The sequence below is a fragment of the Lissotriton helveticus genome, chromosome 9 (genome assembly GCF_964261635.1).
Source record: "Lissotriton helveticus chromosome 9, aLisHel1.1, whole genome shotgun sequence".
Taxonomy (NCBI): Eukaryota; Metazoa; Chordata; class Amphibia; order Caudata; family Salamandridae; genus Lissotriton; species Lissotriton helveticus.
The window spans coordinates 842,248,281-842,271,578 of record NC_136070.1 but is presented as its reverse complement, the minus strand read 5'-3'; the positions used below and the strand labels follow the sequence as shown (position 1 = coordinate 842,271,578).

The 23,298-nt window shown below is 43.5% G+C and overlaps 1 protein-coding gene across 2 annotated transcripts in view; it reads right to left on the bottom strand.

The window, feature by feature from the left end:
* ZC3H4 (zinc finger CCCH-type containing 4) overlaps positions 1-23,298 on the bottom strand; it is a 121,700-nt gene that overhangs the window by 80,200 nt on the left and 18,202 nt on the right. For both annotated transcript variants that reach the window (XM_078661016.1, XM_078661015.1), the window contains exon 2: positions 1,744-1,975. In XM_078661016.1, the coding sequence (XP_078517142.1) occupies positions 1,744-1,975 (232 nt within the window). The remainder of the gene's footprint in view (positions 1-1,743; positions 1,976-23,298) is intronic.

The window sequence follows — 23,298 nt, the reverse complement described above, 5'->3', positions numbered from 1 at the left end:
AAAGGACATTAGTAGTGCTCTAAGATCAGGTACACTTCTCTTTACTCAGTTACATTTCATTCGTATTATTTGCCTTGTTTTCAGGCCCACTGTTTCTAGGTATCAGCGGGAGAAGTTCAGGGTTAACTGAAATGTCTGATAGGTCTTTGTATTGTGTTGTTCTTGAGATGGAAGCTTGCTTTTTCATTTTTTTATTGAACTGCTTAAAAAAAACAAGCACATATTCACGAATTAATCTAGAAATTAATATAAAAGCATACATATAGAGTCTATTTAATTTGGTAGCCATCCCTTCTCCTCTTAAAGGCATTTAGCCACTCTAATTACTTTTTTGAACAGGCGTAATAACACTATATTTTCTGCTGTAATCAATCAAAAATCTAAATTAACCAAATGCCACTGCAGTTACATTTCCTCATGTGACTTGATTACATTAGAAGTAAGAATAGTCGTGCAATTATTTGATTCTGACAATGGAGACAGCAAGGGAGCTTCATAAAAGTAGTGCAGTGATGCCTGATTATCCTTCATTAAGTCCTGCTTATTAGAGTGCAGAGTGTTATGACTGCCTTACATAATTTAAACCTCCATGTCACCTTCTGAAAGTGAGTACAAATAATGTTATCAAGACAACAATATGATTTATTTTTATTTGTGAAGTTGATGGAGTGGATTCTGTAATACAAATGGCGATTAGTTCAAATCACTCTTTTGCTAAGTGACTGTGAAGATACGTGTAGCCTCTCTATGTGGAGCTAGGAATCTTCTGGGTGACACAAACACAATGACACAGAGAGGGATCCATTCAGAAGGCAAAATTGGGAAAGATCAGCAAGTGCAAGAAGCATCAGGCTCCCTGTGTTAGCGGCAATCAGGCCCAGGTTGAAACAATGAGTTCAAATCAGGAGCACTCCCCACCATTTAGTGTAAACGGTGACGATCGGTGGGAATCATAAACTTGCAAACATTGGATGGTGGATACGTTCATCAGGCAGAACTACTGGGACAGGTCGCTGATACCAAGAGTGTTTGCAGGCAGGGATGGTTGCAATATCAAGTTGGAACTAGGAATGCTGGACCAATATGTCTGTTATACCTATTTTATGGCCAAATGATAAAACCTGTCCACAGCCACAAAGATCCCGCTTTAGCATGGCATGTGACTTCATCACGTGTTTGGTCTGGACGGCTTTCATCCCTGGGATCTGACTTGTCTATCAATGTGGGAGATTTCTGGGAGGGGAGCCACCAGAAAAACCTTCGAGTAACATACAATATAATACTCACTATATAAATCACACTTTATGCTGCCTACAGATGCTTCATGCACTTAGAACCCCTAAACACAATCTTAAATCAGTGGCCGGGTTCAATTATCTGGAACCAAATATCACCATGGCACCAATGGATAATAACAGAATCTCTGCAATCTAAAAATCTCTAATAAAGCACACTCCTGACCCACTGATATTAATGTGCATGAAACGGAAAAACGTTTTTTGCCCTCTAGAAAAAGATATTTCGCGGGAAGCCAAAATGGTCCCTTGCAATAGCTCCAAGTTTTCGGCTGAATCAACTGAAATACTTTCATGGGTTTTACTGTAGCCAATTTCAAGAATAAACATATTGAATATACCCTGCCAACTGCACAGGTCAAAATGAAAACATAACAAAAAAATGCCAACCGACCGTATCAACTCAAAATGAAAACATAACAAAATGATGCCAAACATTGAAACTTACCTTGTGCTTTGACTTCCGCTTCTTCTTGGATCTTCGCTTCTCTTTTTCTCGTTCCTTTCTCCTCTTTCGCTTCATTCGCCGATGTGATTTCTCATCTTCTGAATCGCTGTTCTGTTTTTCACCCTTTTCATTTTTGTCTTTTTGACTCTTCTCCGCGCCTTCAGTCTCTTCCTTGGGAATCTCCTCACCTCCATCATCTTCAAGTTCACCCTCTTCTAATTCCCCATCCTCTCTAGAGGAGCAAGGCACACAAAATGAAACTCACTTCAATAGCTATTAAAAACCATTAAGTGCCCAGGGCGACAAAAGCTAGCACTAGCGCAGCGTTCACAACTGATGACTACAGATAAAACATGTTTATCACATTTTGCAAAGGTACCAACTCTATATTTAAGCTGTGGTCCTGGGTTGGATGGTTGGAGGAATGACACTATAATGTAAAACCCAAAAATGTGTACCTAAAGAAGACGAGATTTGAAGAATCTGCAGTAGATTAGTCCTAAAAAAATTAATTGATGCTTCTCAGTGATACTAGTGATACTCACATGCTAGGTGGCAGAGTAGACTGCACCACCAGAACTGCCAACGGTTATCTTCATGCATTTATTCAGTATGAATACTGTGAAAGTATGTGGCACAAAGTATTTCATTGTCTAATCATACAGTGAATACAAAACAGGTCAAGTAAAACTAATCAACCTGTGGAGAATAAGGAATACACACGCCAAGGAATGGTGGAAATTTGGATTCCTAAATGCCTAAAAAGTTATTTCTGATGCGAGCAGCGAAATTATGGGTTAAAATTGGAGAGAAAAAATAAACAAGCATTTACAATGCAATGGTTTCGCCTTTGGAAAAGTTAGAGCTATTGGCATTGTAAATGACAAAATTTGTATTTATGTGTTGGTTTTGAAAACAGATAAATAAATGGCATTGTCATTTACATTGCCATTAGCTTAATCTCTAGCACCCGCTTTGCTTGCGCGCCCTCTCTCCACTCTGCCTCCACTCTGCACTCTCTCCACTCTGCACTCTCTCCACTCTGCACTCTCTCCACTCTGCACTCTCTCCACTCTGCACATTGAGTTACCGTAGTGTTACGCTCATCTCAGGTTTGATTCAGATGCATGCTGCCATCAAGTCAAAGTCAAAAATGACGAGCAACAACTTTCCAACAAAAACCTAAACTGTTCAGAATACGAAAACCTAAATATGCTAGATTAGAACCTTGTCTACTAAATGCACCGCAAAGTACGCTTTGCCGTACACAAATATTGAAAGTGGAACAACTAAATACAAGAAGGGCGTTCACCTGGTACCTCTTGAAATCACTGCAGGTCTTACAATACAAAGGCTCACTTTACATCGCAACCTTGAATGAATAGCGCTCTTGCATGTATTTGTTTGACAGCCGGTTTAGTTAAACTACTTTTTGTAGTGCACTGGACGTCAAAAATGACATGTAGCCAGTAAGTGTGCTCTGTGAAATAGTTTGGATGCATATGACGGATGGGAAGAAAGCAACTAAACAGCGAGTACTGTACGTGGTGATGAAACCGGGCAATGGTTGGGAGGATCAAATAGCGGTAACATATGTAGCCTGGGGGCTGGAGGGTCAGTTCTTTCAGTGTCGCCCGGACGAGCGGCACTGGGAGAACGTCCGCTCAAACCTCACTGACCGCGCAGTCTGCTGCCATTAAGTTGCCCCACGCGGGTGAGTATTGCTGCACCCTCCGTAGCAATCCCCCGACATTACTGAGTCTGAAAAAACAATTGGATGTTGTTTGCACCAAAGAAAGCCCGTAGTTCCAACCGCCCACTACCGACTAACCAAGATCGGGAACCCTGTCCGAACTTCCTCGGGTGACTCCAGTAAAGCTGCTGGTGACCCATCTTGTTCTTTCACAGATCGCGAAAAGGAAGAGGCGGAGTCAAGCGTCACATTATCAACCCCTTTGCGTCAGTCCCATTGGACAGCGCAAGTAGTAACTTCCTGTAGTTTCAAACAACATTCCATTCAATGTATTAGGCTGAGTTTTGAGCACAGATCTTAACCTTAAAAATGCGTGTCAGCTTTCCTTTCATTTTTGCAAATAACCGCCATATTATGATGTTGATCGACGTTAAATTACTTTAAATATAACACAAAATAGACACTCTCGCTTCAAAATCCACTGATATGTACAAACTGCGTTCATTTAGTCTTTGGTATGTAACCGTTGCTTGTGCCAAAAAACACATTAAGAACAGATTGGTCGCTGTATGACAAGCTACACTCTTCCTTGGTCTCTGTTGTACCGAACCTTACAGACTCAGCTTCCTCCGGAAATGCCGCCCCGCGCTGCACACGGGGACTGGAGAGCGACTTTCCGATTGGCTCGCCTCTTTCTTGAGTGTTGTGGAGTTGAGTGAACGGCGGTATTAGGATGATAGTGCCGCTGTTTGTCTGGAGGCATCATGAAGCCGCAGTGTGAGGTGGAGGTCGTTAACCGTATGCTGCCCACCTTAGGTATGAGAAACCGAGGCAAAGGGACCCGTGCCGTGCTGTCCATCGGCAGACAGCATCTCCAGAGCACGTCCGGGGGCAGGAGTGCTGCTGTCTACTTGATGATCTGCATACTTAAAAACAAGCACCTACGAGGACACAGGGGGCGGGAGGGGGGCGGGAGAGGACACGAACGGCGGGAGGGGGGCGGGAGAGGACACGAACGGCGGGAGGGGGGCGGGAGAGGACACGAACGGCGGGAGGGGGGCGGGAGAGGACACGGACGGCGGGAGGGGGCGGGAGAGGACACGGACGGCGGGAGGGGTGCGGGAGAGGACACGGACGGCGGGAAAGGGGAGGGAACGGGAAAAAACGTAACTCCGCCCTGGAAAAAAATCTCGGGAACGCCCCCGAATCTGGTCCGGCCTTGACGGACAGATCCGGCACCCAATGGCTAGCCTCCATTTATGGAGCTAGCCAATGAGAGCCGGGGGACGTTCCCGAAGTCCTTATGGTCAACATAGGATTTCACCTGCGCCGAAAAGCTGCGCAGAGCGCAGCCTTCGGCAGGCGAAACCCAAAAATACTATAAGGGGTGAAGCTTGTATGTGTAAACTGTTAGCTAAACATCACATTCCATCCTTTAAAGATATTACCAAGAAAATAAATAATGTTTCTTGAATTCAGAAGGAAGTATGTTTCATCTGAACAGTCTTTTCAGGGCAATAAGCAGAACATACTGAAATATTTGCCTGACAAAGAAATTAATATAAGTATAGTTCAATATAGAATGCTGGAAGCGGAATATACAGTGGGTATACTATTCTGTCATATTTCCTGCACGTGAAGGTGGACCTGTGTTTTCAAACTGAGTCTAAGATTCAAAAGACATCGAGACACGGGCCACTCTACGGAGGCAGACAACTAAACCATTGACTGTCATTAAAGCTCTGTGAAACTCCACAGTGTCCCAAAGACACCCAGTGATCCCTGGAAAACATAGGGCTTATAACACCAAGCATTGGCAAAGACTACAAGTCTGACTAGTAAGTGAAACTGTTTCTTCCATTCATGTTTGTGTGGTAGTTTGGATGGAGAGAACACGTTTGAAGATGGTTCTATTATTCAATGCATGGGTTAATGGCTGAATTAGTTAAGGGAATACATAGGTAGATGACGGGAAAAGGCAATATGTGGGGGCAAGGGTGGGGAGACCCAGGCAGTGACTGTTGGAGTGTAGGAAAAGGGACAACGTATTTGGTAGGAGTAGTAAACGGGTGAGTGATAGATGCATGAATGAGCGCACTGATGAATGGCTAAGTTAATGTGTAAGTGAATGAAGGATGGCAGTCAGTGGAGAGAAAGCAGTGGGTGAAGCAGCGTGACAGAAGGTGGAGTTTATGGGAAAGAGGCATTAAGCAGTTGAGTGATTACATGGACGTATGAGTAAATTCAATGAATGGATGGGTGACTGCTTGAATGGATGGTTAGATTAACGGGTGAGTGCATTAATTGATGAAGAGTGAAGGGTCATCGGTGTGTGAGGCAAGTCTGGTGCACAGGAAGCTATGACTGTGAAAGAAGGCAGTGTATAGGGTTTATGACGTACAAGCACTAAATGGATGAGTGTGCACGGTTTGAAGCTTAAGTGCAGCAGTGGATGGTCGAATGGAGAGTGAGTGCATGGTCAATGTATGGATGAGTGGGTAAATGGATGGATTGAGCAGCAAGGGAGGTGTGTGGTGGCATGGGTAGTATGTGAGGCTCAGAAGCAGGATAACGTGGCAGAGATTGTAATTCACAGGGAAAGTAAGGGGCAGTGTGGTGGACAGGTAGGGCTGAGAACTTAAAGCCCGATGGTCTGATATATCCCACAACTGAATCCCAGGTATTTCGGACTCCAGTGTTGTTGGTGCATCTACTGCCTGCTCTCTACAGAGGATCAAAGAACCAGCTCTGTCTGACAAGATAGTCTGTTGCCAGTCAGAGCATGTTGCTTTTTGCGCAGTTCGACATCAGTTGTATATCACAGCTCTGCAGCCCCAAGGCAAAATACCCTGTGGCTGAAAGTCCACCATTCCTGCCACCCCCCCGCCCCCTTTCTTCACTGCATCTCCGAATGCTGAAAAATGCCGCTGTTTTAGGGGAGTGGGTAGAGTTCTATTTTTGCAGACAAGCTCATGGGCGTCCAACAGACTATAGCCATTTTTTTTAAATAAAGTTTTACATAGTGCGAATGGGTAAACCCATCTCTTGAGAACAGATCACGAGGGTAGAGTTACATACCATGGCGCAAGCTCACCTGCCTGTTGCATTTAGCTGTGTAACAGCTGGTATGTGCAAAGATACGTTGTCTCATGTGAATTGTATGAGACTACAGAGGCCATTTTAAATTGGGATAATTGTCAACATAGTGATTTAGAATGCATGAAGATCAGGAAATCCGTCGAGTGCACGAGGCTTTGTTGATTATTTTTAGTTTGGCACCATGTTTTGTGTTGTATATGGGCCACGTTGCAGTGGTTTTGTTTTGTTTTCTTAGACAATTGAGGTATCTTCTAACAGTTGAAAAGTACCCTAACAGAAGGAAAGGCATTAACACTGCAGAACTGTTCAACGGAAGGCTTTGCCCTGTCTTACTAGTTTCTAAGAAAGCTCCCACCTTGGCAAGGCATTCAGCTCCAGATTCCAAACACAAGCCGGGAGCAGAGCAGTGGGATGCGAAAGGTGATGTGTGCCTGCCATGATCACAATGACACGTGCACATAGGCCACCAAGCCTCCGAATGGGAAGACTGGTTAAAAATATAAACTAAGTAGCCCGGTTAGCAAATCCCACTGCATTGCGATCAGACTCTAAACATCCAGGATGTCCCCTACAACTTAAAATTCACATTACGATGAGGTGAGAGGATGCCCCTCCCAATCCAATGAGGCTCGGCGGGCGGAAGTTTTAATAATCACTGCTGTACGTTTTTTTCTGGGCTAGGCTAGAACTCTGCCACCCAAGCGCACTCCTTGCAGTGCTTTGGTCTGATCAAAAATGAGAATGACACGCACAGAAAAGAAATGAAGCCTCTTTGCAGCTCCATACAACACAGTCCTCGAGTCATCAGCTGCAGTGAAAGGGATTCCTTTGCTAATTACCTAAGGAAATGTAAACGTCCACACAATGCTTTGGGATGATCCAAATCATGTAAGACACTTTATTCAAGCAATGACTGAAGGGGTTGACCAAGACAAACCAATGATTAAAGGGGGAGGTTAATTTATTTACTTTGAAATGTATAGGGCGCGCGGCTACATCCCACGGAGGTACGCCAGCGCTAAGGCAGCAGATTCACAGAGGTGCATGAGAAGGACTAAGTACGGTTTGAAGAGCAGGTTTTTAAAACTTTCCTGAAGGATGATTCTGGTTGCCACACCCCTTTCGGAGTATTTATCATGGTAAGAGGTTTTGGCTATGCGAGACCGAAGAAAAAAACCAAGCTTTGGAAAAGCTGATAGTTATCAACTTTGAGTCCCATTGGCTTTGTCAATCGTTTTAAACAAGCCGTATAAAGAATAGAAAAACAAAAGCCTATGCATCCGGCCATGTCATTTTGTAGGCACACACACCAAACATGCGCACACCTACAAAATGGCACGTGTGTTTTTTGTCGGCCCACGCTGGATCAGTAAACATAAACAAAAATAAGCTGCACTGGTGGGGGGAAACAACAGGTGATAGGGTGAGTCGAATCATAGAGGGCTGGGGAAGCAACAGGAGGACAGGGAGTGAAGAAACAGAAGGAGCATGGATGGGAGAAAGAAACATGGAGGACAAGGATGGGAAGTTAGAACACAGGTGGATATGAAAGAGAGGAGGAGAAAATGGATGAGAGAAAGCGCATTAAGTAGTTGAGGGGGGGAAGAAGCACACTGCGAAAAAGCAACGCTGGGGATAAGCACACAAGGCATCATGGAGGAGGGCTGAGGAGAAGTACACAGGCAGCGAAAGAGATGTACACAGGCAGTGAAAGAGCAACACAAGTGAGCGTGCGGGAGAATTACACATAGGAGAAATCTGGAAAACACATACAAACAGAAAAAAGTACTGCATAAAAAAGGGTGCAGTGACGACATACGTAATTCGGCAATGCTCTAGAGGCAGGACAAGCACAAGAAGAGGAAGGCAAGCCCATACACGCTAACTAGTAAGAAGCAAGTGAATAAGAGTGACAGTGGAGCAACCAACAGTAAGCAATGGGCATGCTCTAAGTCCACTGTATGTGATCGATACATATCGCAACCAACAGCGCACGCACTGTCTAGAGGCAAGACCTAATACAGAATAGAAGACTACTAGCATTAAAACCAAGTCATGCGAGTTATCTCTGTTTTCAATGAGTTCTCAGTATGCGGTTAAGAACTATAACGAAAATATGCTAGACATTTGAGAAACCAGGTACAAACAAAGAAGCGGTTTTGCCCAAATCACCCTCCTATACCTGAGCAAAAAACATCCAAGATGTGTATAAAGAAAAAAATAGGTACAGAGGGACCAATCCAACATTTATTCTCATTCAAGGTACCATTAATTACCCTGATGATCACAATTGTTATTTACAAAAAACTGTATATCCAAAAGTTCAAACTCATACACGTGTCATATGACGGGGCAGAGCACAAATAAATCAAATCAGAACAGAGTGACATCATATATACACCTCATATGTACAAGACATAGACAATCACTGAAAATCACATTTAGATCACATTCATATATATGAAACAATAGATATATATAATATATACAACATATACAAAGCATTAAAAAAAACTATACCCCTACTGAGAACAAAACAATCGGAATGTACACTCCTTACTCCGAGTAGTACACTCTGAGGAAATCCCTATTGCGCCAGAGGAATAACACCTCTAATCAAATTATTCTATAGGCGCTTTCTCTTTCAACAATACTCAAAATAATGGGACTCCTCATCAATATGTCGACGCAGTCGAGGTCGCGTTTCAGCCAGTAATTTCTTTTGGATTCATCAGGACATGGGTATGAACATCTCTAAATTTGTAATAAAAAAACACTTAACTCTACATTTAATTCTACCATATCTAAACTATCCCATAAGTGACCATACAGTGTCCAGAAGGTCAGGTGATTATAGGTGATCCAGGTTGAGCAAGACAGAACAAACAACCCCGGTCACACTCATCCATTCTCCGTCATATAGTGTCAACAGAGACCATACTCAAAAACCCGTGTGCACCAAGCCATCACCCAAGTCAGAAGTAAAAACAACACGGGTGGTGCTCACTCAAATACCTTAACTGAGAGTAAACACTCTCCAAATCACGGCTAGCAGGATTAATCCCGCAGCCACCCGGCTCAAAAATCCACTTGAATCCTGGGGAAATATAGACAAAAGATAAGTCCTATAATTAACAGCAAAACACCCGGAACTGCCAGTAGCCCTTTTACGCTACTCAGAGCATGCAACATGAATCTTACCTGCAATTCCGCTGTATCCAAGTAGTCAGCAAAAAAACCAAAGCGCTCTCTTTCCACTTTTCACTTTATATACAGGGATTCGTCTCCTAACAAGAATCCATACCACCAAATTATACACTCCTACCGGTATACCAACACAGTGCGCACCTTACAACACGCGTGTTATTATTCTAATTTCACGGCACCCTCTAATTACCTGCAACTCGGGTCCCCGTTACGCCAAACAAATCCTCAGACTTCCATTCTGCTCGCGTCCAAGAAACACGTTCAGGACGCCTCCATCGCGGACGTACAGTAAACGTTCACGCGATGGCGTCATACTCAGCCTATCAAGGACATAGAAAGCGGACTCCAAACCAATGAGTCCTGCTAAACTCCAAAAACGGTCACCCATAGGAGAAACAGGGAAACAGATCCCCCGTACATCGAAAGGATCCGGGTCTCTCCCGAAATACAAAATACTGATCGGGGCACTCCAACAATGGAATGAGTATGTATCATAAATCCCACCCCCCGGTGCAGTGCATCATAGATTATTGTAAAGATAATTATTGAAATCAAATGAGGTCTGGCTCACATCGCTCAAATCAAATCAAACGCGAGTTCATGTACACCAATTTGCCACCAAAGAGTTATCATATTCCTCTGTGGCCCAGACATCATGGTATAAGCTATCTACTTGTTGTGGTGTAATTGTAAACTTATCCAAAATCACAGTCACCCCAGCCTATCAATCCACACCAAATAACACAACCATCAATCCCAGTATTCCTGTCTTGGTTGCGTATCCATATAAAATGGTCCCACAGAAAATTATCAACCCAGCCATCAGTCTCAAGGGCCTCACAATCTATTCCGAAACCAAATAATCAGCATGATGTTCAGCTGCACTGCATGTTCACATCCAGGTTTACATTCTTCGGTCATCCAACAGTGTATTCTTTATCAGGCCTGTCAGGCATGCGCAACGTATATGTGGCAAATAGTATCCCACATTCAAGTATTTCTAATAGACATCAATTGAATGTACATACAGCATCATTATATCTACATCTCGACAGTAGGTATTAGGAAAAAACACACATAAGGAGTACACTCAGTGTCAATATCAGTGGAGAACCTCTCCATACCTGCAACACCCAACCTCCTGTGTATCTATATTGAGAGGTAAAACTATAAGTGCCCAAATGCACTGCTTATAAAGGGAGAATGTATCTAGATAAGTGCCCATAGTTCATCTCTGTCATTCAGACCCTCAACAGCAGTGTGGTATCTTTCTATTAACCGTGCTTCCGTGCGGTTCAACTTGATCTCCAGTTATCCCTTGTTACTTCCTTGACATTTGAGAAACATCATTACTTTTTGCTTCTACAACGTGTTCTCCTTTGGAGATCGGTGATGTTACATGCCCCCCCAAAAAAGCTGTCCCAAGAAGGCCTGTGGAGTCAACAATGAGTGAACTAACTTTCAGCAGTTTACCTAAGGCACTCTCCCTCCCTGCAGCCTGTCTCGCTACGGTATGTGAGGCTGTGGTGTCTGGGAATCTTTCTTCACTCCTCTGTTGCTGTCTGCCAGCTCCAAGGACAATGGTCAAATCAAAGGGGGGGGGGGTTTCGCAGAGGGTGTTCATAAAAAAAAAGAAGGGAAAAAAAAAAAAAGTGGAAAAGGAACAAAAAAAAAAAAAATAGAAGGGTAGAGGAAAAAAAAATGCACTTTAAAAAAAAAAAAAAGGTTTTGTTCTTTCTTTTTTTTCACAGAGGGTGTTCATAAAAAAAAAAAAAAAAGGGAAATACAAAAAAAAAAAGAAAAGTAGGAAACAAAAGACTAAAATATATATTTGAATTTAAAATATATATATAGCATCTAAAAGGGGAATACATATTATACATATTAGAATAATATTTCCGATATGTGGGAAGGTGTGTGACAAACACCTAATCTCAATATCATTAGTAAATTTACTTCATATAACTATGACGGCTTTCCCCTAAAAAAAAATAAATAAATAAATAAAAGGAAAAAAAAAAAGGAAAAAAACTAAGGCATGCCGGGCTACATTTCAATCATCTACAGACCTGGGCATAGGGAACTCCATAGAGAGGCAAATCTGGCACCATTAGCCAGATTAATTAAGGGGGGGTTTTCCAGGGTGGGGTGGGAGGGGGTAAGGGGAAAAAGTATAAAATATCCTCACTGTTCAGGCACCACTTCATACATACAATTTCCATCAACTATATTTTTATTCATATTTCATTAAATTCTCACTGGGAGTCGCAACCCTCCATTGAGCTGGAGTAGGGGTTCGGACACTGGCTGATGGGAATAAAATTTTTGTCCTGGAATGTCAATGGCCTGCGTGTAAAGAGTAGGAGACATAGAATACTGCAATATCTGAGGGACTCTCCGGCGCAGGTCATAGTCATCCAGGAAACACATCTTCTCCAACACGAAGTGAAGGAAATGCTAAGTAAAATCAGATGGGTAGAGTGTTTTATTTGCACTAATCATAATGCAAATATTCGAGGTATACTAATTATCTTCAAAAAGCAAATAAATGCTCAGATCCTTGCATATGAGGAGGACTTAAGTGGGAGATGGTTATACGCAAAAGTCAGTCTAGATAATAGTACATACAATTTGGTTGGTTACTACGGTCCTAATCTGGATGACCCCTCATATTTGATTAAAATTCAGAACCAGTTATTACTAACGCAAGGCCCAATAATTTGGATGGGAGATTTTAATCTGGTACTTAACCCAAAATTGGATAAATCCCCCAATTCAAGGGCATTAACTTTTAAAAAATCCAGGCAGGTATTGGGGGATGTCATGTCTACACTCGGATTGGCGGATCCATGGAGGGAGAGAGCTGGTAAGGCACTTGGCGTGTCATACCACAATTATAAATATAACCATAAATCAAGAATCGACTATGCACTTTTTAGTTATTCATTAAGAGATCACTTAAAGGACTTAACGTATTTGCCCTTACACTTATCGGACCATTCCGCTATATTTTTCTGTTTGCAATTGGTCCAGCAATCCTCCCAGACCGTGTGGTCATTTGACCGCACTATTCTTTTAGAGGAAGAAGAAATAGACCTCCTCATCCATGAAACAAATCTCTTCATGGACTCTAATATTAATTCCACTCAGCTAAATATAGTATGGGAGGCCTATAAAGCTTATCTGAGAGGCTAAATAACTAATAGAGCCTCTTATCGAGGGAAAATCTACAGGGCTAAGATTAACAGTATTGAAAGGGACATTGCATTATTGGATCAACGTATTGGCTCCGGAACTGGGACTAATATGGAACAAAAACAGCGTAAGGAGTTAAAAGAAAAGCTAGAAAATATGCTTCAGGAAAGGGTCGCCCTAAAATGGGAAGTAAGTAAACTCTCCAACTTTGAATATGGTGAGTCCGCTGGTAAGGTCCTCGCCTGGAAAATTAAATCGGACCAGGCAAAAAAAATATAAAACATATTATAGTAGAGGGCGAGGCAAGTGAAAGATCATCTGTTAAAGATATTGGAGAAGCATTTTTGGAGTTTTTCCAGAAAATATATAAAGAAGAAATCTTGGAGGACCCCATCTCAAGTTTTAGATGGTTGGAGAGGATTACTCTTCCCACTCTTAGCTCTGAACAAAGAGATCGTCTTGACAGGCCCATATCAGAGGAAGAAGTGAGGGATAGTATTAAAAAGGTGAAGAGGGGCAAGGCAACTGGCCCAGATGGCCTTCCTGGCGAATTATTACGGGTCGTAGCCCCCGAAATAGTTTCGGTGCTGACAAGACTGTTTAATGACATCTTAATTAATGGTGTGGCTCCCCCTAAATCATGGGGAGAGGCAATTATAGTTTTGATTCCGAAACCCGGGAAGGACCCAGCCAAATGTGGCTCATATAGGCCAATTTCACTTTTAAATAGTGACTATAAGATCTTTGCAGCAGTGTTGGCATATAGACTTGGACGTGAGGTCGGCTCAATTATACATACTGATCAAAAGGGTTTTATAAAGGGTAGACAACTCTCGGACCTTACATACGATTTGATCGGGGCAGTTGATATTGCCTCAACGTTCTCCCTTCCCTTGGCCATTATGACCCTTGACGCTACCAAAGCGTTCGACCGAGTAAATTGGGCGTACTTAGCTGAAACTATGAAGCAATTCGCATTTGGTCCAAATTTTCGAAGAGCAATTGGACTTCTATATCAAAACCCCAGTGCAAGTATTATGGTGAATGGTGTGTGTACTCAGCCCTTTCGGATCACTAGGGGGACAAGACAGGGGTGTCCCCTGTCCCCCTTACTATTTAATATATATATTGAGCCACTTGCTCAATCTTTTAGGGAGGACGCAAGAATTTCTCCATTTAAATTCGGTGGGTGGGAAAGGAAAGTCGGGCTATACGCTGATGATATTGTAATATATACCAGTGATCCAGCTAATGCTTTCCCCATAGTGGTCGAAAAAGCCAAAGAATTTGGTGGTATTTCTGGCTATGACATCAACGCCGACAAGACCGAATTGATGACATGGAATATTGCCAATCCGGGTGTGGGGATGACGCCCTCAAGTCACTCAATACGTTATCTTGGAGTCAAAATAACACAAGATATTGATGCCTTAGCAAAAACAAACCTAGACCTGGTCGCAAAAGAGTGTAGGGCCCTTTTAAGATCCTGGGTAGGTCTTAGACTTTCAATTTATGGGAGGGTCAACATCGTAAAGATGTCCATCCTTCCGAAATTGACCTTTATCTTTAACACAATTCCCATTGCATTTGACTCTAAACAGCTTCTTAAGTGCCAACAAGAAATAAACACTTTCATTTGGGGCTACAAAGCCACGAGGTTGGCTTGGAAAAAATTGAGGAGGAGGAGGGAAAAAGGGGGACTGTCCCTCCCAGATTTACAGTATTATTCCTGGGCGTTTCAGCTCTCTCATTCAAGAATGCTTTTGAAGACACCAGACCTTACCTCAAATGGGAAGCTATTTAAAGCTATGTTGGTAGGTGCGAACCTTCCATTGGATGGGTTTCTTTTTAAGTTTGGAGAACAAAAGTTTTTTAAGAAGGTGAGGCTGAAGATCCTACTAACGCAACTGAAGACATGGGTACAAATTAAGCGTAGAGTGGGGTTGGCGTATTATTCTAATCATGCACCAATTTGGGACTCTCCTGGGCTTCCACTATGCCTGCAGGACTCTCTGGCAACCCCCTTAATAACAGCCGGGCTCTCTAGATGGGGTGATTTACTTTGTGGAGGTATCTTGACACCGTGGGAGGTCCTTAGGGAAAAAGTAGGGCTGACATTGTCAAGATTCAAATACATACAAATAAGTAGTTGGGCCAGTGAATTAATCAGGAAAGCCCCTAATATTGGGAGAATTAGTCCCCTAGAACAACAGCTAGTCGAAAAACAGATAGGTGGCAAAGAGGTGGCTTGTTGGTATTGGTCTATACAGGAGGAGATAGATGGGGATTTTCACCTCCCAAAAGAGCTATGGGGTAGAGAAATTGCGGCAATGGATGAGGACAGTTGGACAGAATCTTTCACTCTTTTGTATAAATTGGTAAAACCCGCTTGGCTTAGACGAAACCATCTGTTCACTCTACATCGGGCATATCTCACCCCTCTACGTCTATCCAAATTTCAAGAGGGGAAATGTTGTAATAAATGCCAACTGCCCGCAGCATCAGATACTCATATGTTTTGGGATTGCCCCCATATAGCTACTTACTGGGCAGAGATCAAAGTTACCTTGGACGCAATTACTAAAATCGACATTCCCTTATCACTAACATTTGTCATTCTTGGTCTAGACCAGAACATAACCGGGGCAGCACGATCCTTTCTGTTTTACGCCATTTTGCTGGCAAGACGGCAGATATGCATGCATTGGGTGGACACCACCCCTCCCACCCACCCAGCATGGCTAAATTCATTATATGAAACCTCAAAGGTAGATCTGAGGAGATCATGCAGAGCCCAGAATCTCACATTTTGGAAACTTTTGACAGAGTGGAAGTGATGTTTTTTTTTTTTTTTTTTTTCTTTTTCCCCAATATCCGATGATTAAGCCCACCCACTCAATAGTTCAGTACTGTGGTCTGCCCAGATTTCGATATCCATATACTGAATCTTTTGGCACGAAGTTGTTTTGAGACTACGTCATAAGATGTACGGTTGCTCCTATCAACTCATGAACTCATAAAAAAGCTCTGCCGAGTGGTGAGGCGGCTCAATCTTCAGGGCTTCGCCCCCCAAAGGCAGTGAGATGGTTGGTTGGTTCCTTCCGCATCTAAGGGACGTGTGTCGGGCAGATGAGGATATAAAAAAAAAATGGTCAAATCAACACCGGTTAGTCCCTAGGAGAGAGCCAACCCGGTTTTGCTGTGGTGTTCATCGACGATTCCCTTAATCTGAACAGTGAAAGGACATTCCTATGAGCAAATGTATCTCATCGAGTACATTTGCCTGGCGCCAATAGTCACACAGAATGGATCCCCAATCGACATCTACTTCAAACCCTGGGCCCAGACATAAGTCCGGGACTGCATCTCTGCTTCAGACAATGTAAGCATGAGAAAAGTAAAGATAAACACACATAAAACTCTGATGGATTACACAATCAATACACGCAGCACCTAAGCAGCATGCGCAGCTACGAGATAAAAAATGCTTCTGTGTCCCTACTGGTAAATCTGTGATTGAGTAGTACCTATTAAGAGCAATCCTCATATCCACATTTGAAAAAGTAAAGTATTTAACTGTTACTGCTGTCAGCTAAATATTGAGCATAAGTGTGAACAAAAGTCTTCTTAATTTTTAACGGTACAACACTGACATGATATTAATAATTAGTCTTCATATGGGCTAACGTTGTCTGAGAATCTAAACCTATGTCCCCCGTGATCAGTCATTCTTGACTCTTTCACAGAGTTGAACTTGGCCCTTTCTGCAGGGTCATCCCCAGACTTTGTCTTCACTCCTCCATTTTTGTTAAATTTATTTTTGTAGGCCATAGTACTCTGTGCACTTTACCACCTAAACAAAGCTGAAGGGCTTGTACTTTCTCCTTAAAACTTGGTAAAATTGGCTTATACCCAATTAGCATATTCATTTTGATTGCAAGTCCCCAGTAAAGTGGCACTACCTGTGCCCAGGGCTTGTAAATTAAATGCTACTAGTTGGCCTGCAGCACTGATTGGGCCACCCACTTAAGTAGCACGTTTGTCGTGTCTCAGGTCTGTCATTGCAGCCTGTGTGTGGGCAGCTTTAAACTGTCATGTCGACCTGGCAAAGTGAACCTTTTGCCAGGCCCAAACCTTCCTTTTTAATACATATAAGTCAGCCCTAGAGTAATAAAAAGCTTTTACACTCATTTTTTTTAACTACTGCAAGGTCCACCTCTCACGTGGGATAAAAAAGGAATTACCTTATTACATTTTATAGGTGTTTTTTTTCAAATGGGAACAGGTAACCCCTTCATGTTCGGTGTCTCTGGAATCGCAATTTTAAATCCTAGCTTATGATGAAGTCGGATTTTAAATTATAATTATGAAAATTACACTTATATAAAGTTGGCATTTTCTTGCCTTAACCAATTGGATCCTGCAGCCTGTCTCTAGGTCACAAGTCTGAGTGTGAGTAACAGTTGGGCTTTGAATATTCCCCTACACAGCCACACACAATCGGGAGCTTAGGTGTGACTAGGTGGGTCATCACTAGTAGGATGGGAGGGAGGAACTGGACCCAGCCCCACTTCCACTTGAATAGGCAGTGAGTACCCCTTGTAGTTAGTCTGAAGCCAGGGCCAGGAAGGCAGTGCACCTTTGCACTTCAAAGGCAAGCCCCCTAGAAGCTTCTCCCCACTTCAAAGGTAAAGGTGTGTATAATTAATGGACCTCAGACACCAACTCTTCAGTACAACTCTGGACTTGTGGATACTCTGCCAGGAAGAACGACTGATGTGCTGCTGAAAGGACTGCCACTCTACTGGACTGCTGCTCTGAAAGAAAAACTGCCCTCTTGCCTTGGTGAGAAGGACTGGACCAGCATCTTTTGATCTCAGAACCTAGGGTGACTTCAAGGGGTAGTTAGGAGGCCTCCTAATCTGAAGCCTCAAGGACATAACAGGCTTCCAACAACCTGCACCTATACTCTACCAACTGTGAGTCTACTCTGCCAAAAGATGCTATCCCAGTCCTGGACTTTTGGAAGTGGGTGTAGGGTGCTTTGCCAGCCTCTGTGGTACTTGCGGAAATGCTGAAGCACCACTGCTGCGAAGCACAAACCTGAGCGAAACCAAAGCATCTCCCCTGCTGCATGGATTGGACCCATCGCTCCGCAGTTCCCACTGCCCGGTGTATCCTCGGTGCCGGCCCTCACATGCCTCGTCGATGGCAGCTTCAACGATGACGCCGGACTCCACATCGCAGCTCTTCAGAACCGGTGCATCACACCACTGTGCGCCGCATCCTTGACGCCGGACTTCGCATCGCAAGCCCGGTCGACAACAACGCACCAGAAGCCAAATCGAAAACAATCCCCAATAACAACGCAGGCCCTTGGATCGCAGCCACATCTCAGAACCGAAGCATTGCATCGATTGCGCAATGCTTCTTCGGCGCAGATCCTCACAACAATCTGCAAACCACGATTTAAGGTACTGTGTTCAGCAGGCCTAAATGGGTCCCTGTAGCCGCCCCGCAGTCCATCGTGGTCGGCCTGAACTTGTGATTTTGTCCCGGTTCTGGGCAACAATATATTTACAGTTGCCGCTTTGTGCTTTTTGGCGCTATTTTCACTAAAATCTCGTAAACTGAATAGATCTGGTTCTACTAATTGAATTTGTGTTGCTTTGGTCATGGTTTACTAGAGAAACTTCTATTTTTATGACTTGGTGTGTGATCCTTTTTTTTGTGTGGTGTTTTCACTTTATTACTGTTTGAAGTGTTATACACATATACACTCTACACATTGCCTTTAAGTTAAGCCTGACTTTCTCTGTACCAAGCTACCAGAGGGTTGAGCAGAAGTCAATTTAGGGTCGGCTTGTGTCTTAAACTGCCAAGGATTGTGATTTCTGCTAAACCAGGCCCACACCCCAGTCAACCAACAACCCAATTTCTCACAGACCGCTTATTCCCTGAAAGTCAAAACGTGAAAAGGAGGTACCTTGGCAATTCAATGAGCATGCTGGAGTATCTGGTTCCTGAAGTCTTAGCGTTCATTTGAGCCCAAGGCATGGGTCCGTAAACATCACTTCCACTATACAAAAAATGGTGGCATGAGGAGTCCCTACATTTTAAACCATATGTATGTATGACATTGTTGATAAATGGTGGTCTGTAAAGATAAAAACCAGACCAATTTAAGCCTCAACGGATGGGTGTTCCATGAGACCTCCTCTTTTCACTAGGACTATATGTTACCTTGATTTCTCTCTTCTCTGGTGAGACTTGTGATCAGATGTGAATACACAATACTGGCCTTTTAAGAGAAGTGCCACATTTGACGCTTTTGGAACGCATGCACTCAGCGTGAGGTATTTCTCTGAAGGACAATATAGAAAGGGCTACCAACATTCATGGTGGATACCCACACCCAGACACCAACTCCGGTGTTTTTTCATGAAACTATGCTATTTTCCTATGATAAAACAATGATTGTTGATTGGTGAGGTTATTGTGACATACTGCAAACAATATCGTACTTATTTAATTAGCCTGCATCCTAACAGGGAATTACAACATCTCACTTGGGAATGATCCTGTGCAAATGCTAACAAGCACTCAAAAAACAAACGTAACCCCTAGTGAGATGTACTATATGAAAGAAAAGGAAAGCATGCAGAAACACGCCTCCTCTACCAATATAAATGTTAACTATAAAGAATCCCTAACGCTTAATGGTCCACGACGTTCTGCTCAAATGTTCTAGGATATGGACGATGCACCTAAACTGGAAAGAATGTCAAATATTCCAACAAGTAAAAATAGAATGATGCAGTGAATGATTTACTAAAACACATCTTCAATTCCTTATAACTATTTATCTTATATCTGTGTAGGCAACAATGTAATTATTTTAATTCCATAATTATCATGTAGCAGAGTTTGAGGAACTTCATCTGACAGGAATAATGAAGAAAAGGTGTACTAAAGTATGAAAGCTTCAGGGAGCAGGTAAAAACAGAAGCAATATAGACCATTTCCATACCAACTCCTGTGAAATTAAAAATCAATCTTGATGTATACTTTCACAAATTACACCATATCTCACATTACATAAAACTGAAACCGAGTGAATCTTTCATCAAATGCCACATCACTATGAACCACAAAAGACATCACCAGATCTTCGCCCGACCTACAACCTGCAGAAAGTATTTCCTACAACATCAGGTTCTTTCTCTGTTGTAAACCAGTATCCTGATTTCAATGCTACCCTATGCCCCGCCTGTGCCAACCTACACTACGCAGTGCCAAGCCCACACCTTCCTAACTCAGATTCCTATTTTGCAGCTGTTACTGCAGATCAGTCTCCTGCACATCTGTGGAAGGAGTGAGAGTTTTGCGGCTCCTTCCTTCCTGTAGGTGGAATAATGGAAGCCTTTGAGGGAAGCGTACAGTGGTGTGAGGGTGGATAAGTACAGCGGGAAGCCTGACATGGTGACTATGCATGGCGTTAGATAGCAGAGCTCTCTGGCTTACTCCATAGATTAGCAGAGGCAGGTTTGGGAGAGAGAGAGCAAGTTTTTCATATGAGTTTTTGGTCAGGAGGCATGGCTGACACTGAACTTCAACCGTCACAGCCCGTCAGGATGAGGATGATGTGGGATTACAGTAAGAAGTGATAGTGACATCTGTAGGAAACTGGGTTTTTGTTGCAGTAGTCCCCCTACTTTTTAACCCCTTTTTAGCTACTAGAGGCTGATTTTTAACTCTGACTAAGGCCTGCTAATCAATGCTCCTTCATTAAAACAAAGTGTTGCTTGATTGTTTCCCAATTGGCTAAGTCCCTAATAAATGGTAACCCAGGTACCTAGGGCATGAGTAGTAAAGGGGGTCCCTAAGGGCTGCAGTATATATTATGCCACCCTAAGGGACCCACAAACTGCTATTGTAGGTTGCATGGCATGGTAGAAACCATGTTTGAAAACATGACACAGCACACTCCTGTGTGCCATGCCAAAGACACTGCACTGGCTATATGTAAGTGACCCCTACAGCAGGGCTTGGACCCCTAAGGCAGGGTGCATTATAGCGCATGTGAGGACATATCTGCACGAGCAGATATGTAGCTGTAATGTCTAGTTCCATTGCTGGATATTATAAGTGAGCAGGGAAGCCATCTTAAGATAAGTACTGAGTACTGGTAAAAACGAGTTTCCCAACTACTTAATAGCTTCACGGAAACCTATGGTGTTGAGTATCAAACACACTGTATTAATAAACCCACATTGATTCCAGTGATAGGTGTATTATTACATGCACCCAGAGGATACCTTAGAGGTACCCCCTGAACCTTACTAGTCCTGTAGAGTGCTGGCTGACTGGTCCTGTCCATCCTGCACCCACAGATGAGTTTCTGACCCCCTAGGAGGAGAGACCAGCTCTCAGAGGTCAGAAACAATGGTTGTTTACACCTCCTCCAGCAGGATGGCTAGTAAATTACCATGTCATGGCAGGGTGATTCAAAGAGCCCACTGCCTTTGATATGTGAGCCTGGCTTTCCCCAGACCTGGGAGATGCCACCCCCTGTCCTGAGGCCCATTTGGCACCAGGACAGGTGGGAAATTAGCCATGCAAGGAGGCGTGCTACACCTCCAGGCTAGTCACACCTCTAGAGTGGGCTATCTGGGGTGGACACGAAAATTAGGATTTCACCCTGTTGGGTGTGGTGAAATTAGGTAGGGTGATGCCCACTTCCCACAGGAAGTTGTCTTCTAGAGGGTATACTGACCCCGGGGGTATGTAGCCCATTGGCTACTAGTCCTCACTTCCCCTTAACGCCCCTAGATTTAGTATTTAGGTGGCCCTTGATTAGACAGATCCAGAAGAGGACAAAGAAGAGCAATGAGTAAACAAGAACTGGAGAACTGCCTGTCTGAAACAGCCTTGACAGTCGTGACCTAGTGACTCATGCTGCAGCTGAGCATTGCCAAGAAGGCCGGTACACTGCCAGCCCTTTACAAGTTGCCAGCAATCTCCCTTGGAGAAGAGGAGCTACTCCCCTGAAATCAGCCTGCACCAAAAAAGCAGACTACGCTTTACTGTGTTGTCGTTCTCCGGCCAGCCTGGCACAGAAGCCACCCAGGAAGAGGTACCTGTGCTCCGGAAGTTCAGATCTGTCCCCACTGAGTGAGAGGACGCCAGAAGCGGCCACAGCTGCCCCGCACCAATGCACGAAGTACCGGATCCCCTACAGCAACCAAGGCCTGTTTAAGTCCAGCCAGGACTCTAACAGCACCAAGACCGAGCAGCCATCGAGGGCCGTCAGCACAGCAGAGACCCACTTCCAGAGTGGCACAGCTGTCCTGATTTCCACACCCTCAACCAGCAGGACCGACAACCGCGAGGGCCTAAGATGCACAGAGCCCAGCTGACCCATCTATTCTGCCCCCGAGCGCCCCGGCCTGGGTACCAAAAACCGGCTGTGCCCCTTTGCTCCCAGGATCCCTTGTGGCCTGAGTGCCCCGTTGGGGGCTTCCGGACATGTCGCCAAATCCCTCTCTGCAGCCTGTTCTTTGGTGGCCATCCTTCTTTCCACGGGGTATCGCGCAAAGCTACCAACTCGACCAGTACCTCTGCACATGAATAACCCACGGCATGTAACGAGAGACTGCTGGTGGTACTTTGGACAGTGGCTCCCTAAGTCCAGAAGGAGATCCCCAGAAACTGACTGTGGATATCTCAATGTAGCATATGCCTTTTTCCACATAGAAAAGCATTGCTGCGTAATGACGCATTTAAGTGAATGTTTTACTTACCTGTAAAAATCAATATATTTATAAAATAACTTACTTGATAACGAAGTTCTTGGTATTTAAATTTACATAAAAATACAACATATTTTTTTATTGGTCTCGGATTTATTCTTGAGTGTGTGTCTTATTTGTTGCCTCTGTTAGTACAACAATGCTAAGCACCACCCCTGATAAGCCTAAACTGCCCACCTACACTGTCACAAAAGATAGCATTTCGTGGTATAATTTTTGCTTCTGTAAACCAATATGGAATGCCTGGACTCTTTGCACCGTGTACCTTGTTTCGGTGCGTAATATAGAGAGCCAGCTTCTGACATCACCCCCATAAACATAAACCTTAAAGACACAACAAAAAAAGACAGATTTGCAGGCAATTATTTGCCGCTACCATAAACTAGAGAAGGTGAGTGACTGGGCATGTCTGAATCAAACTATCCACTCCAATTTTGTCAAGAAAACTAATTATAAACATTTGGAAGTCTTGCAGCAGATGAATACCGTAGGCAAAAGCATTTCATTTGAATAAATCGACATTTTGTATGTGAAAGACACTTTGAAGAA